Source organism: Leptonychotes weddellii, chromosome 7 (genome assembly GCF_054177405.1).
Source record: "Leptonychotes weddellii isolate Sample4059 chromosome 7, ASM5417740v2, whole genome shotgun sequence".
In the NCBI taxonomy this organism is placed as follows: domain Eukaryota; kingdom Metazoa; phylum Chordata; class Mammalia; order Carnivora; family Phocidae; genus Leptonychotes; species Leptonychotes weddellii.
In genome coordinates this window covers 121,396,241-121,410,643 of record NC_138375.1, presented here as the reverse complement: position 1 = coordinate 121,410,643, position 14,403 = coordinate 121,396,241, and the positions used below count along the sequence as shown (strand labels likewise).

The 14,403-nt window shown below is 40.6% G+C and overlaps 1 protein-coding gene and 2 long non-coding RNA genes across 11 annotated transcripts in view; 1 reads left to right on the top strand and 2 right to left on the bottom strand.

Annotated features, from left to right (window-relative positions):
- Positions 1–1,528, bottom strand: part of LOC145722756 (uncharacterized) — a 36,578-nt gene extending 35,050 nt beyond the window's left edge. The window contains exon 1 of the long non-coding RNA XR_014147268.1: positions 1,229–1,528. This is a non-coding gene — a long non-coding RNA (uncharacterized LOC145722756). The remainder of the gene's footprint in view (positions 1–1,228) is intronic.
- Positions 1–1,844, bottom strand: part of LOC115941915 (uncharacterized) — an 88,646-nt gene extending 86,802 nt beyond the window's left edge. For 2 of the 4 annotated variants that reach the window (XR_014147264.1, XR_014147263.1), the window contains exon 1: positions 1,616–1,844. This is a non-coding gene — a long non-coding RNA (uncharacterized LOC115941915). The remainder of the gene's footprint in view (positions 1–1,615) is intronic. The other 2 variants (XR_014147265.1, XR_014147266.1) reach the window with 1 other exon arrangement.
- Positions 1–14,403, top strand: part of GRAMD2B (GRAM domain containing 2B) — a 112,131-nt gene that overhangs the window by 40,863 nt on the left and 56,865 nt on the right. The window contains exon 1 of one of the 6 annotated variants that reach the window (XM_081827147.1): positions 1,865–2,082. The exons of 4 other annotated variants lie outside the window; for them this stretch is intronic. In XM_081827147.1, coding sequence (XP_081683273.1) covers positions 2,000–2,082 — 83 coding nt within the window. In that variant the 5' untranslated portion in view covers positions 1,865–1,999. Of the gene's footprint in view, positions 1–1,864; positions 2,083–14,403 lie in introns of those variants that run through there. One more of the 6 variants, XM_081827150.1, reaches the window with a different exon arrangement.

Below are 14,403 nucleotides of genomic sequence, written 5' to 3'. Positions count from 1 at the left end.
TAAAATCAATTAATTAACCTATAGTGTATTATTAGTTTCAGAGGTAGTTTAGTAATTCATCAGTTGCATATAACACCCAGTCCTCATTACATCAAGTGCCCTCCCTGATGCCCATCCCCCAGTTACCCCATCCCCCCACCCACCTCCCCTCCAGCAACCCTCAATTTGTTTTCTACAGTTAAGAGTCTCTTACGGTTTGTCTCCCTCTCTGATTTTGTCTTATTTTATTTTTCCTTCCCTTCCCCTATGTTCATGTTTTGTTTCTTAAATTCCACATATGAGTGAAATCCTATGATATTTGTCCTTCTCTGACTGACTTATTTCGCTTAGCATAATACCCTCTTGTTCCATCCATGTCATTGCAAATGGCAAGATTTCATTCTTTTTGATGGCTGAGTAATATTCCCTTGTTTATATGTATACACCCCCTCTTCTTTATCCATTCATCTGTAGATGGACATTTGGGCTCTTCCCATATTTGGCTATTGTGGCCATTGCTGCTACATACATTGGGGTGCATTTGTGTCAATAAATAAATCTTTTTAAAAAAATAGGGGGTAGGGAGGGAGAGAGAGAGAGAGAGAGAGCACGCACAACCTACCAGGCCAACTCTCATGGAATTTACATAAACATTTTTCTTTTACTTTTATTTTTCAAGTGTCAAGAGAATCAATTTTGGAGCAGGCAGGCTACAAAAAGATGCTTTTGTTCTCTCAGCCTAATCACATAGCTACTAAATGCAGAGGGAAAAAGAAAGCTTTGGACGGGAATTGATCCCCAAAATGTATGCAATTATCTGAAAGGGTTGGTGTTTTCTTTTACACACACCATACATACACACATATACATACACACACGTAAACACTATGATTCTGTAGTCTTTGTACTTATTCTGAAATCTAAAATCAATTTTAAAAGAAAAACGAAGGACTTGCAGTCCCAGCCAGAGCAGAGTTAGTGATTTTTTTCCCCCAGCCACGTCATGAGCTACTGTTGCCACTTGTCATTGTTTTAAAGTAAATGCGGGCTTCCAACAAGTAGGTTTTACACTACTCTTATTCTCAACTAACTCTGTAGAGAAGTAGAAAACCACCAACACACACTTTACTTGGTATAATAAGGGCATGCTTAGAATGATACCTGGAACGTGGTAGCTCTCAAAAATCTGTGAGATAAATGATGTTTGAAATGCAAAACTTCAGACGGCCTCACCACGTCCAAACCTCACCAAACAGATGGAAGAAGAGGCATTCATGTCCCTGGGCGGGGGCGCAGTCCGTCCTGAGCGGCTAAGGAGGTTGTGATGAACGCCTCCCCGCCCCCGCCCCGCCCCCGCCTGGGGAAGGGTTAACCAGACAACCACTAGGGACAACCACGTCTCGCGACCTATTGTTGAAGCCCCGACGGAGCAGTCCCCAATGAGGCAACATCCTGTTTGAGTCATTTAGGCCGGGCCCCAGGCCAGCCCACACAGTGCATCAGTGTGAGAGAGCGCCTCGCTCAGTCGTAACCATTTCCTGGCGCTGCAGCTAGGCCGCCCGTTTCTCAAACACCCCCCCTCCACCCCCCATCCCCCCCCCGGTTACAGTCGGGGAGGGCAAACAGCCCCACTTACCAGGAGGCTAAATCTACGGAGCCTAGTTAGGCCACTGTTTCACCTGCATGGCCAATTAGCTTCCTTCCCCGAGCCAGACTAGTTCAACAGGTTTCCTCGCACGCGGCCGGGGCCTCCCGGGTTGGGGCGGGAGCCCGTCACTTGGCTTCGGCCCGCCCCTTCCCTCCCCCGGCTCGCACGCCGGCGCCGACCAATCGCCGCCGGCCGGACGTGTCCAGGTTGGCGGCCCCGCCGTGCCGCGCCGCGCCGGGCCGGCCTGGATGCGCGGAGCGCCTGAGCGCGCGGGGAAGGCGCGGGGAAGGCGCGGTTCGCAGGGCCTGCGCGCCGGGCGCTGGCAGCCGCTGGGTGGAGGACGCCTGAAGGTGCCCTCCGCACGCGGCCCCGATGACCGAACTCCAGCAAGATGTGGAAGACACAAAGCCTGCCAAAGTGCTCGCGAAGAGAGAGAGCAAAGTTGGCGCAGCCCAGTAAGTATTCTCCGCAGGGACCCAGCCCCGGCGGCCGAGAGCGCGCAGCCCAAACGTCTCCGCCAGGGACCGGTTTGGAGTGGGTCTTGAGCGTGGACAGACGGCCCTGTGGCTGGAATTCTTTCGGGGGCGCCTGGTCGCTTTTTTGTTTTGTTTTGTTTTTTTTCTCCTTCTCTCCGATGCTGTGTTAGAGGAAAAGGCACGGCAGCCCTTTAGGAATGTACTGCAGCTTGCAGTCCGGTGGGGATGTGAAGGATTGGAGCTTTATCAGGCGGTCACATCTCTGAAGCAGGTCAGGAAACAGCGCTAAGGTTTATTTCTGTTGCCCTACTTCTTCGTGACGTGTGTGAAGATGAAGTTGCCACCTAGATGTCATCTGGTCGTTACCTTCACGGTGATGGGTGTTTTGTCATTTGATTCAGAGCTTCAGGGTGTCTTTCTCCCATCCCTTCACTGTTTCCCCTCAAGAGAGGGGAAAAGTGGTGGAAAACATGAAATATGATTTATCTTTCCCCTTAAAGACTGACTTTGCTTGGGAACTTGATACAAAGTTGTTAAACTTTTTTTTTTTTTTTTTTGAGAGAGAGAGAGGGTTTAGGAGTGGGGTGGGGGAGCACAATGAATATATAATAATATCAAACACTTCAAATATTGGGTTGTGACTATCCTCTTAACAGATTCATGTTCATAATAAGATTTGCACATTGTTGGGCCTATAAACTCTTCTGGTTTCGGAAACTGAAAACTGAAATATTTGGATCACAAGGATTAGCTTCCTGTAATAAAACTTATTTATCTTCCCCTGTACTACTTTTTTTTAATCCAAAAGTAGTATTTCCATGATTGTTATTCCCAAACATTCTTGTTTGAAACAGGAAAAGAATCTTTTGGTATTCGCTTCTTTTCTATATACTGTAACTTTAAGTGGTACTAAGATAAATATATAAATTGTTAAGATGAATAAATAAGCCCAATTTTTTTTTTTTTTGGTACCAACCTGTTGGGGTACCTAAATAATAGTTAAAATTCTATCTGCTTCATTTCAACATGTACTCATTTTTTATGACACAGCCTGGTTCCACTTAAAGACTGGTGTTTATAAAAGCATCTTACATCTGTGTATCAGAGTTTGGGCTGAAGTTTTGGAAGAAGACTAGCTTTTTTTTTTTTATTCTTATGTTAATCCCCATACATTACATCATTAGTTTTAGATGTAGTGTTCCATGATTCATTGTTTGTGCATAACGCCCAGTGCTCCATGCAGAATGTGCCCTCCTCAATACCCATTACCAGGCTAACCCATCCTCCCACCCCTCTCCCCTCTAGAACCCTCAGTTTGTTTTTCAGAGTCCATCGGGAAGAAGACTAGCTTTTATTAGCTGCTTTGATTTATTATTTCAGAGGCTTTGGTCATATTCTCTTCCAGTGTCTGCTTTCCTTGGCTTCCCTTTCTTCTGCCCCTCAAGCTTTGTCAACTTAAGCTGATACTCTTTCCTCTTCAATGATAGATAACACATGATTGAGGAAAAAAATCCCATAGGTATAACCCTCACAAAATGTTTTTGTTTTCTTAGCCCAAAATAAAATCCTAACTCTATCCTAATCATTCAAGCCCAAGAAAAAGGTAAACTAGCAAAGGACATATCTCTCCTTTGCACTTAATCATTCTTTTATAATCTTCTCTTAAAAAGAGGTATTGTGGCATTCTTAAGCAGCCCTTGATAGATGTTTGAGGTAACAGGAGTGTTAAGGGGCACAAACAACGCTGGAGCCCAGGACTGTGAACCCCTAGTCCAGAAGTCAGCCCCAGGCAGTGTTAAATTCCAGTTACACAAAGCAGAATGAGTCAAGTACACCCAACAGCTCCTAAGTTTTTACATCTTCACATTCCCAATAGTCTGCTCAGTTAAAGAGATCACGTTTTAGTAGATGGAGAAAGTCTGTTACCTGTTTAGATGAATTCTCTTAACTTAAAACTCTTCAGATGCTGGCAAAATAATTTTATAGGAGATAATCATAACCATATTGAAGCGGAAGACCCCAAAGAGCCAGACCTTCGTTTGGAGCACCTAGTTTGACAAATTCATTTTAGTTCAACTAATATTGGAATACCTACTATGGGCTCCATAATGGTGGGGAATACAGAATGAAGGTGATGTGGTTATCTGCCCTTATGGAACCCAAGAGCTGTGTTGAGGAGAGGCATACATATATGGATAGATAGATCTGTATCTGTATATATCTGTTACTGCAGGTCAGAGGACATTGGTGTCCATGGCCATATTAAACCCATAAACAAGGTACCACTATAAAAAGTTTGGCTTAGGGCGCCTGGGTGGCTCAGTTGGTTAAGTGACTGCCTTCAGCTCAGGTCATGATCCCAGGGTCCTGGGATCGAGTGCCGCATCGGGCTCCCTGCTCTGCGGGGAGCCTGCTTCTCCCTCTCCCACTCCCCCTGCTTGTGTTCCCTCTCTCGCTGTGTCTCTCTCTGTCAAATAAATAAATAAAATCTTTAAAAAAAAAAAAAAAAAGTTTGGCTTATAACTGAATCTTCTCCACAGTTAGGATGTTTGCCCATTTGGCAGTCTTCAGTAAATTTTTCTTGGTTTATGGAGATTTTGTTTGTTTTGTTTGTTACAAAGTGGTAATTTGCAGGCCTGCTAAAGTCACTTCTGAGTCAATCGAAGACTTTAGACACTCTCTACTTCCTGAGCTTTTGAACTCTTGCTTTGGTAACAGAATAAGAGTGATTTTAAGAGGGAGGTAGATACATTATCAGTGTTATATGTATTGTGATAATTGCATGTTTGAAATCATTTGAAGAGCACAATTTTGATGCTTAGAAACCCAGTCTAACTTCTTTGTTTTGAACTTTGTAACTTAGATTAATTATCACTAAGCTCAGAGTCGTTGGGAGTCCGAGTGTCCCAATGGACGTTTTCTTCTCGAGTGTTAGAATGACTTGCTCTTCCTACACAGCCCTTATCACCTAGAACCCAGACTCGTAATGAATAATAGCTGGCCTTTACTGAGAATCCTCGCTTTACTGAAAGGCAGTGTGCTCAACACTTAACGTTCATTTTCGTACAGGATTAGGCAGATACTGTCATCTCCATTTTACAAATAAGAACATGGAAGGTCTGAGAAGTTAAGCAACTAGGCAGAGACCCAGTGAATAGAGGACAGCTCAAATTCAAGGCCAGGACTGCTTGCTCTAGAGCCTGAACTTGAATACTTTATCCCTACTGTACTCCACAATCTATGATGGCCCTCCTGACCTCCTCTCCTCTGCCAAGAAGTTCAGACCTTTCATGATCTGAGCACACGTAGACCATTTCAACCTCAATCCTAATATTAGCATGCACATCTTTTATAGCTAAACACTTGCGCTAGCGGCCCTCTACTTAGGAGGTTAGGACGCAGAAGAATAAGGAACAGGTATGCCAAATGTACTTCTTCTGAGTAAGGTTCCCTTCATTCTCTCCTTCTCACCTCTATTCCTTTGCTCAAGCAATTCCCACTCTTCTTTGTCTCAGTATACTTCTACAGATCAACTCAAAATTCCCTTCCTTTAAAGCCTTTCCTTGTCACTGGCCATACTTAGCTCTTCCTTATCTGGGCTCACCTTGCATGTTTGTGATCTATCCCAGAGAATTTAGCTGCCACTACTATTGCTGTTAATTAACAGTAATGTTTATTGAACATTTATTATGTACAAAGTACTGTTTTAAGTTGTTAACAGATATGAACTCACACACTAGTCCAGAGTATATTAGTTAACCTTAAATTGATTGCAGACTCTGATCACATTTTTTCTTACTGAATTTCTCAGAGGGCCCAATGAATAATCTCTTCCGATAACCATCTGTTGGTGAGCAAGGGAGGCTGAGACCCCAGCCCCCTAATTAAGGTATATAATATACTTAGAGCTGACATTCCGCTTGACTATCTCCGGGGAAATGTTACTCTTTTAGAATTTCTTAATCAAATTTTCTATCAGTAGCATTTTGAATTTTTAGATACATTGACTTGCCCGAGAATTTTGACTTAGTTATTTATCTTTATGTTAGCAGTGAGGTGAGGCTGCCCATTTACTCATCACCAAAATGCATATTTGATTTAAAAATACTCCCTTCCTTACCAAGAACTGTTAATTTAGCTGTATATTTCCTTTTGAGATCCTAGTTTTCCCCTTTCAGTACTTTTTTCATTCTGAATGTTATGTTCCCCATATATAGACATTTCTAACAAACCCTTTTTTTTTTTTTTTTAGGTTTTATTTATTTGAGAGAGAGAATGAGAGACAGAGAGCATGAGAGGGAGGAGGGTCAGAGGGAGAAGCAGGGGACTCCAGGATCATGACTTGAGCCGAAGGCAGTTGCTTAATCAACTGAGCCACCCAGGCGCCCCAAACCCTAACTTTTTTGACACACATTTTCTGAGATACACTTTTATTTCATAAACTCTCTTGTGGATCTGATTTATTAATAGCTAAGTTATTTTCAGTGAATTGCAAAAAGTATCTAAAATGACTGATATATTTTGGACAAAAGTTATCTTGATTCATATTTCAAATAATGAATTTTATCACATGTAACATATTTATAATGAAATTTTAATTTTTAACATACTTTAATAATTTGAGACGTAAGAATTCTAGACATTTATTCAACTCGATATATATGGAGAAAGAGAGGATGGATGTAGACAACATAAACATTTACCTTAAAAGGAAACTCTCTTGTATTAGCAAGAAGAAATAATGATTTTTAGGGACATGTTTGACATTAGTGAATTCAAATAAAACTAAGTGACCGTGAAAGCATTTATCATGCAAACACAATAAGGGTTGAAGTTAAGAATTGGTCTTGCGTTGGAAACAAGAGGAGCAAAGACAAATAATGTTTGAGGATAGCTTGATTTCTTAGTGCTTGCTTAATTCCAAACTTCCAAAGTGCTCATTTAGGAAGAAAATCTCCATATTGTATATTACCCACATATTGTCTATCTTTCCGAGTGTGTATGTGTGGGTATGTCCACATTTTTCTAAAATTCTAATTTCCAGGTCACCAGTTCTGACAGGTTATCCGGTGTACTTTTTAATAGAAACTTTGGAATAGGAAGAAAAATTTGTAACATTAGAAACTATTAAAATTTTATTAAAGTGAAACAATTGGAAGAGTTTGAAAAGATGGAGAAAAATTAAATAGTGTGCTTATCTAAAATGTTTTTGGAAAGGAATTTAATGAATCAAATCAGTCCTCTAGCTAGAGGGTACTATCCTAGGAAATCGCTGATTTAAGGTAGGTCATAAAGATGTTGTGAATGCAGGCTCGGACCTACTTTACAATAAAAAAAATAGAACAATGATTTTTTTTTTTTTTAAAGATTTTATTTATTTGAGAGAGAGAGAATGAGAGAGAGCAAGCACATGAGAGGGGGGAGGGTCAGAGGGAGAAGCAGACTCCCTGCCGAGCAGGGAGCCCGATGCGGGACTCGATCCCGGGACTCCAGGATCATGACCTGAGCCAAAGGCAGTCGCTTAACCAACTGAGCCACCCAGGCGCCCCTAGAGCAATGATTTTTTTAAAAAATCCTAGTGCAACCCACATATGTATCACAATTAAAAAAAAAAATTTTTTTAAACTGATGCCAAAAAAAAAAAGACTCTAGGAGACAAGGATTTGAAATCTAACTTTCCTGTCTCCTGAAGTGTGACCCTGGCCAGTTACTTAACACCCTAAGTCTCCCTTTCGTCATCTGTAAAGGGGAATACTTAAGTCAGCTGTTTCGTAGGTGCTTGCTTTCATGTTTAAATGAGAAATGTAAGAAATTCACTTCACCTAGTGCCTGACATCATGAGCTCTCAATAACAGTAGCTCTGTTCACCTTCGCTGTTGAAGGTCTGGGACTTGCTGTGGAGTGGGGGGTGGGGGACGGAGGCTGACATAAAAGGTAATTAAATTAGTCAAAATTCAACAGGCCTGATTCTGACAGTCGCATGCCCTCCGTGTTGTAGTCAGTGAGCCTCTGTTACATCAGCTAGACCTTGAGGACACTCGGGACGGTACCCAGGCATTTCCATGAAACCAACATGGCACCTTGGTTTTTAGTTTATGCCAAGAGGATCTCCTATTGTAACTGTTTAGTGACCTACCAGCTTATTTAAATATTGCTTACTGCTTTGGTGTTATCCCATCTGTGGTCCAGGACTGTTATCTATGAGCCATTGATTGTCACATCCTGCTTCCTGGCACTGAGTTTTATCTCATGGCTCCTCATCTTTAAACTGCTGATTGTTTTTCATTTGCTACACTCCAGTAGAACTCTCCCTCACCATCTTTCTAATTCTTTAAATGCTCAGCTCTAGGCATTTCACACATTTTCAAATGGTGTAAAGCAGAGGTCCTCGAGAGAGATTCCTCCACAGTCACTTTAATGACTGTTCTTTCTCCTTAAAGGAAAGCGGGTGTTTTTATCTGAACTTCAATTTGATTATTTACTCCTAGCAGAGAAGCCGAACCAACTTAAACTGCATTCCATAAGGGAGACTAATTTGTGTGCTGTCATTGGTCATTCTGTCCCATTCAGGATGGGACATGATGTCTCAAGAGGCAGATTATTTTTAACAAGTTCATTGAGATATATATAACATATCATAAAATTTACCCATTTCCAGTGTACAATTCAGAAACGTTACTGAGTGGTGTGCCATTGGCATACCTGGTTTTAGAACATTTTCACCTCCCCCCCCCAGTAAGATTCCTCACACCCATTTATATTTAATCCTCATTCCCACCCAGCCCCAGGTAACCACTTGCCTACTTTCTGTTTCTAGAAATTTGCCTTTTCTGGGCATTTCATATAAATGGAATCATATAATATGTCCTTTTTTTTTTTTTTAAGATTTATCTATCTGTCTATTTAATTATTTATTTATTTGAGAGAGAGAGAGTGTGTGTGAGTGAGAGGGAGAAGCAGGCTCCCCACTGAGCAGGGAGCCCGATACGGGGCTCGACCCCAGGACCCTGAGATCATGACCTGAGCCGAAGGCAGATGTTTAACTGACTGAGCCACCCAGGTGCCCCAATACCTGGTTTCTTGTATCTGCCTTCCTTCACTTAACACTGGGTTTTTGAAGTTCGTCTGTGAAGTAGCATGTCAGCAGTTCATTCCTTTTTATTGCTGAATAGTATTCCGCTATGTGAATATACCACATTTTGTCTGTCTCTTCATTTGTTCATGAACATTTAGCGTGTCTCCACTTGTTGGTTATTATGAATAATGCTATGAATATTTGCATGCAAGCCTTTGTGTGGACATATACTATTAATTCTCTTGAGTATATATCTAGAAGTGGAATTCCTGGGTCATACCGTAATTCTGTGTTTAACTTTTGGAGGAACTGGCAGAGTTTTTCCAAAGCAGCTATACCATTTGATGTTTCTCCTAGCAATGTGTGAGGGCCCATGGTGTAGATTTAAGAGAAAATGCTTTCACAGTGCAGGGAAACAAGATTGTAAGCACTTTAAATGTAGATGGGTGGCTTATACTTTGTAACATAATGAATATCTGTTGATTGCTGACTAAGCAACATTCATACTTAAAATTTTGAAAACTCCTCCAAACTGCAGTGTTATCGAAGATGTGCACAGATGTTACAATGTTAACAAAGATAACTCTGGCTGTCATACCTGGGTACATTTTTTTACAACCTCTTAAAATTTTGCATGTAACATTTATCACTGTTTTTTAATGACAGAATAATATAAAGAAGAAATTTAAAATTCGGACCATAATCTCCCCCATCTGGGTTGACCTATTTTAAAGCAATATGTGTATAAGGTTAGAAAAATAAAACAATGTAAGCTGTGTACAAAATGAAAAATGAGAGCTTTATTTCTGTCTCCCATGTTCACGTCCTTGTCTCAAAGGTAACCACTTGCTGAGGTTCTTGTTTTGTACTTTTGCTGTTGGCACTTATGGCCAGAATCAAGTTTTTTGTTGGTTTGATTTGTTTTAGAATATCCACCTCCCAGTATGCATGTAAGTATGTTGGACTTGGTAAAACGAAAAACTGTGGGAGCATTACGAGTGATCATACTCTACTTGGACAGCATACCGTAGGAGAGCTCAGTAAATGGCAGACGGTATTCTCATAAAGCACTGTTTTCTCAAACTTCTTTGCAAAATAGTCATCTACCAGTAAAGTGGCCTTCTCGGTTTTAGCATTGAAGGATAAATAAATCCCATCAGAACACGACTTTCTTGAGTGGACCTTAGGAACGTGGCATTAAGTGGAGGGTCAGATTTCTGACTGCATCATCCTCCAGTTATCAGTTCATTTTCTCATCTCTTCTGTTCCCCTCTCCTAAATGAGGGACCCTAGACAGGCCCCTGATGACATGAGGTAGCAATACCTGGACTGCCATGTGAACAACTAGATGGAGGTCACAGTAGTGATGAGATGGGTTTAAAAAAGAAGTAATGGAGCGGAGAAGTGGAAATGTGAAGGTGGCGACAATGAGTAAGGAGATGAGGAGCGAAGAAAGTCAGAAAAACTCAGGAGGGATATCGAGTTACATGGAAAAGAGAAAAAAAAAAGTTAATTTACCATTAATGTGTGCGATCTTCCATTTGTTTCCTAGCAGATGTTTCTTGTCTTCTCTGCATATGCTGTTCGGTAGCCTGTTGGTAAAGTCTCTGGCACTGTGATGGGGAGCAGACATGCCTCTTCTTCCCTCAGGGAAATACTGAGCTGTGTATAAATGTTGTTGTTTTCTTTAAGTCCCTATATATCAGGTTTATTATTGTACCCATTTTTGTTATCTTCTAGATTTTTTGAATTATGTCTTCCATCTTATGCAGTGAGTTAAAAACTGGGAAGAACCTTAGAAATTGGCTAAATTTTGTGTCATTTACTATTAAGAATTATTACCTGAAAGACAGTGATCTTGGGATCCTACAAATTATTTTTTTTTAAGATTTTATTTATTTATTTGACAGAGACACAGCAAGAGAGGGAACGTAAGCAGAGGGACTGGGAGAGGGAGAAGCAGGCTTCCCACTGAGCAGGGAGCCCAATGCAGGGCTCGATCCCAGGACCCTGGGATCCTGACCTGAGCTGAAGGCAGATGCTTAATGACTGAGCCACCCAGGCATCCCATACAAATTATTTTGAAACCCCTAGGATGTAGTGCTATAAAGGGTGTATTGCGAGTTGAGTTGCCATAGGTTGACAGTGATGAAAAACGAATTCATCATGACAGCTTTTATTATCACAGTATTGTTTCTATAATTCTTTGGAAAATAGCACCTCATTTGATCCTAACAACTTAAATTTTATGCTACATAACATATAATGTGGTCTTCTGAGAGCTTAACATCAAGAATATTTTCCTTTCCTCTTATAATAAAGTTCCGTAGTATATAAAGTTAAACTAGTTTTCACAGGAAGTTGGTAGATTTCTTACATTTGCTTTTTATTTGATCAGAATCTTTTCTGAAAATTTTACAAAGAATCACAACACCTTTGTAGAAATCTGATACTAAAATCACAGAAGATCAGACTTTTCATCAATACCTGAAATGAGAGAATAATCAGTGGCATATGAACTAGGAGAAAGGCAATATTTAATAACTGAGAATGACCAGAAGGATTTGCTCATGTACTCAGCTGACATTGACTAAGTAATTCTGTATGTTGGGCACCCTGTTGGGTGTCATGGCAGTCCCCAGTTGAAGAATATAAGGCCTTTGCCCATAAGGAAAATAAGAGCAGAGGAAAGGAATATTTTGAGATCAGATCTTCTTTTTCAAAGAAGAGACAAGGTAGCTTCAGAAAATATATTAAAGCTTAGATGAGGTGTGATATCATTGTTATGTACTAGACACCATTCAGAGTGCTTTTATATATATACATGCAATGAGGTAGGTACAGTTCTCATCACAATTTTATGCCTAATAGAGACTCAGCGACTTGCCCAGGATCATAACAGCTTGTGAAGTGTTGAAGCCAAAATTCAAATGCCCAAGCATTCTAATCTGAACCAGCCCCTCAAGATCGTTACTTACACAAACAACCTCAGTAGATTTAGGAGGGTAAAGACACAGAAGGCAGAGTACCTCCATGAAGTGTCTCTGATCCCTGAGTAGATCTCTTAGCTTTGATTGGTCTGTTTCCTCAACTATAAACCAAGATTCCTTTCCATTCAACACTTCTAACATTGAAAGGATTTCTAATGTTATGTAGAGGACAGGGTAGAGGGAGCACCTTTAGCTAACTTTGGGGCACTGGGACTTTCTCTGTGTGTTGTCAGACACAGGTCTGACTCTCTGGCTCCTTCTGCTCAGACCTGACCACAGGGAACTTAATCATAGCAGTTTCAGCTTTATACTGTGATTTGTGCGACAGTCATTCATAGATTCCAGTTTTTAAAAACTGTGGTTGGGTTCTTCTTTGCATAAGCACAGAGTGTTTCTACAAAGTAATGTGACTGCTTTGTTATAAAAACATGTGAATGTTGTCTCTTTAAAAGTAGTCACCAAAGGAACCCAAGAACTTTTCCAAAAATGCTGCAATTGCACAAAACCTTTTTGAAACTCTTCTTACAGAGTTACTTTCAAAGCCTGGAACCCATTCTTTGAATAGTCATAAGGTTGGCAAATCCTCGTCCTTTGGGAATGAATTCAATTTCTGGAAACAACCTGAAGCCAAATGTGGTGAATACGGTGGATAAGAATAAATTAAATACCTTTAAACCACTCTTGGATAGGATGATTTTTGATCCAAAACCAAGTTGTGACTATAAAATAATAAGACCGAGTTTCTAATGATATTTACAAACTAGTTTCTATATGTCCAACTTCAGGTTATTACTTTGTAACCTCATTATGAAAACAGGAAAATGTTACAGTTTTTATTCTGTCCTAAAATCATTTTTCAGTGTTTATAATATACCCAGGTAGGTGTTAGACATATCATAAGCATTAAAAAAATACATTGAGTATGCAAATGTAACATGTGATATCTTTTCATTGAAGTGTATTCCCTATGTATTAGGGAAAACAATTTGTGAAAAACTTGCCCTGAGTTTAGTTTAAAGTAAGTGAAATTCAGCTGTCACAATCTTCTTGTATTATCTTGTCCTTCATTACAGATTAAGGGAATATGTATGCTAATTACATTTTTTCAGGCCCTCTCTCCATATCAGAACTTTATACCAGATGGACTTTTTTCACGTATGCAAGGCATCACTCCTGACTTTTCCACAGGATGGCTATCAGTTTTCAGCATGAAACTTTCCACTTTTGTCCAAGTGTCCCCTGTTAGTTAATATCTGTGAGATGATTGATCTACTACTACCTGTTAAGTCCTAGAGCATTAAAGATAAAGATAAAGAGCATTAAGTCCTAGAGCATTAAAGATAAGCATCTTTTCTTGTTCCCAATTTTTGGTCCAAATGGGTTTATTAGCATAGCAGTTTTATCTGAGATCTGATTTTAGTGCTGTAGTGTTTGGTAACTTGTATGTGCTTTGTCTCCACTCTTCTGTAATCCACTGGAATTCAACAGACATTTCCCTACTGCTTACTCTCTGCTGGGCATACTAGGCTAAAGGACATGTGTGCACTGGCCTCAGGAGCTCACAGGCTGGGGAGAGGAGAGTGGGGATATGGGCGCACACACATATAACTAATACCATGTGATAAAAATTTCACAGTAGTTGTCTGCTGCTAATGGGAACAGAGATGTAGGCAATTTGTTTTCCTTGAGGTGAGCTGAGGTAAGAAGTGATGTTGAAGCGTGGTTGAGGGGCAGTAGAGAATTTGGCCTCAGCTGAAGGGAGAAAGTTATTCCAGGCAGAAGGAAGAACAAAGATAGGTTGCTTGAGAGTTCAAAATCATGTTTTTGACACATATGTAAAGGTCTCCTGTGGCTGGAATGGTGGGGGCCAGGAGAACTAGGAAGAGCAGACTGGGGGCAGACCTGGAGCCCCCATTTAGAATGCTCTTCCTTGCTTTGTTCTCTTCACTTCCGGCTTTGGCTCTGCTACTGATTCTTTGAAACTTTAGGGAAGTCATTCGCTCTGGTCTTCACTTTCCTCCTCTGTAAAGAAGGAGAGCTGAATGACCTGATTTGTTAGATTCCTTCCAATCTGAAGAGGAAGAGTCTTTGAAGAAACTGCCCTACTTCTCTGCACTCTTCTGTAGCCTTTGTGTAAAGAATTCTATCAGACTGGAACAAACCAAGGAAAGCTTTTTGAGTATGACTAGAATCCTTGCTTTCTTACTTGGTGTTGTGCTCTTTTATTTTTTTTCT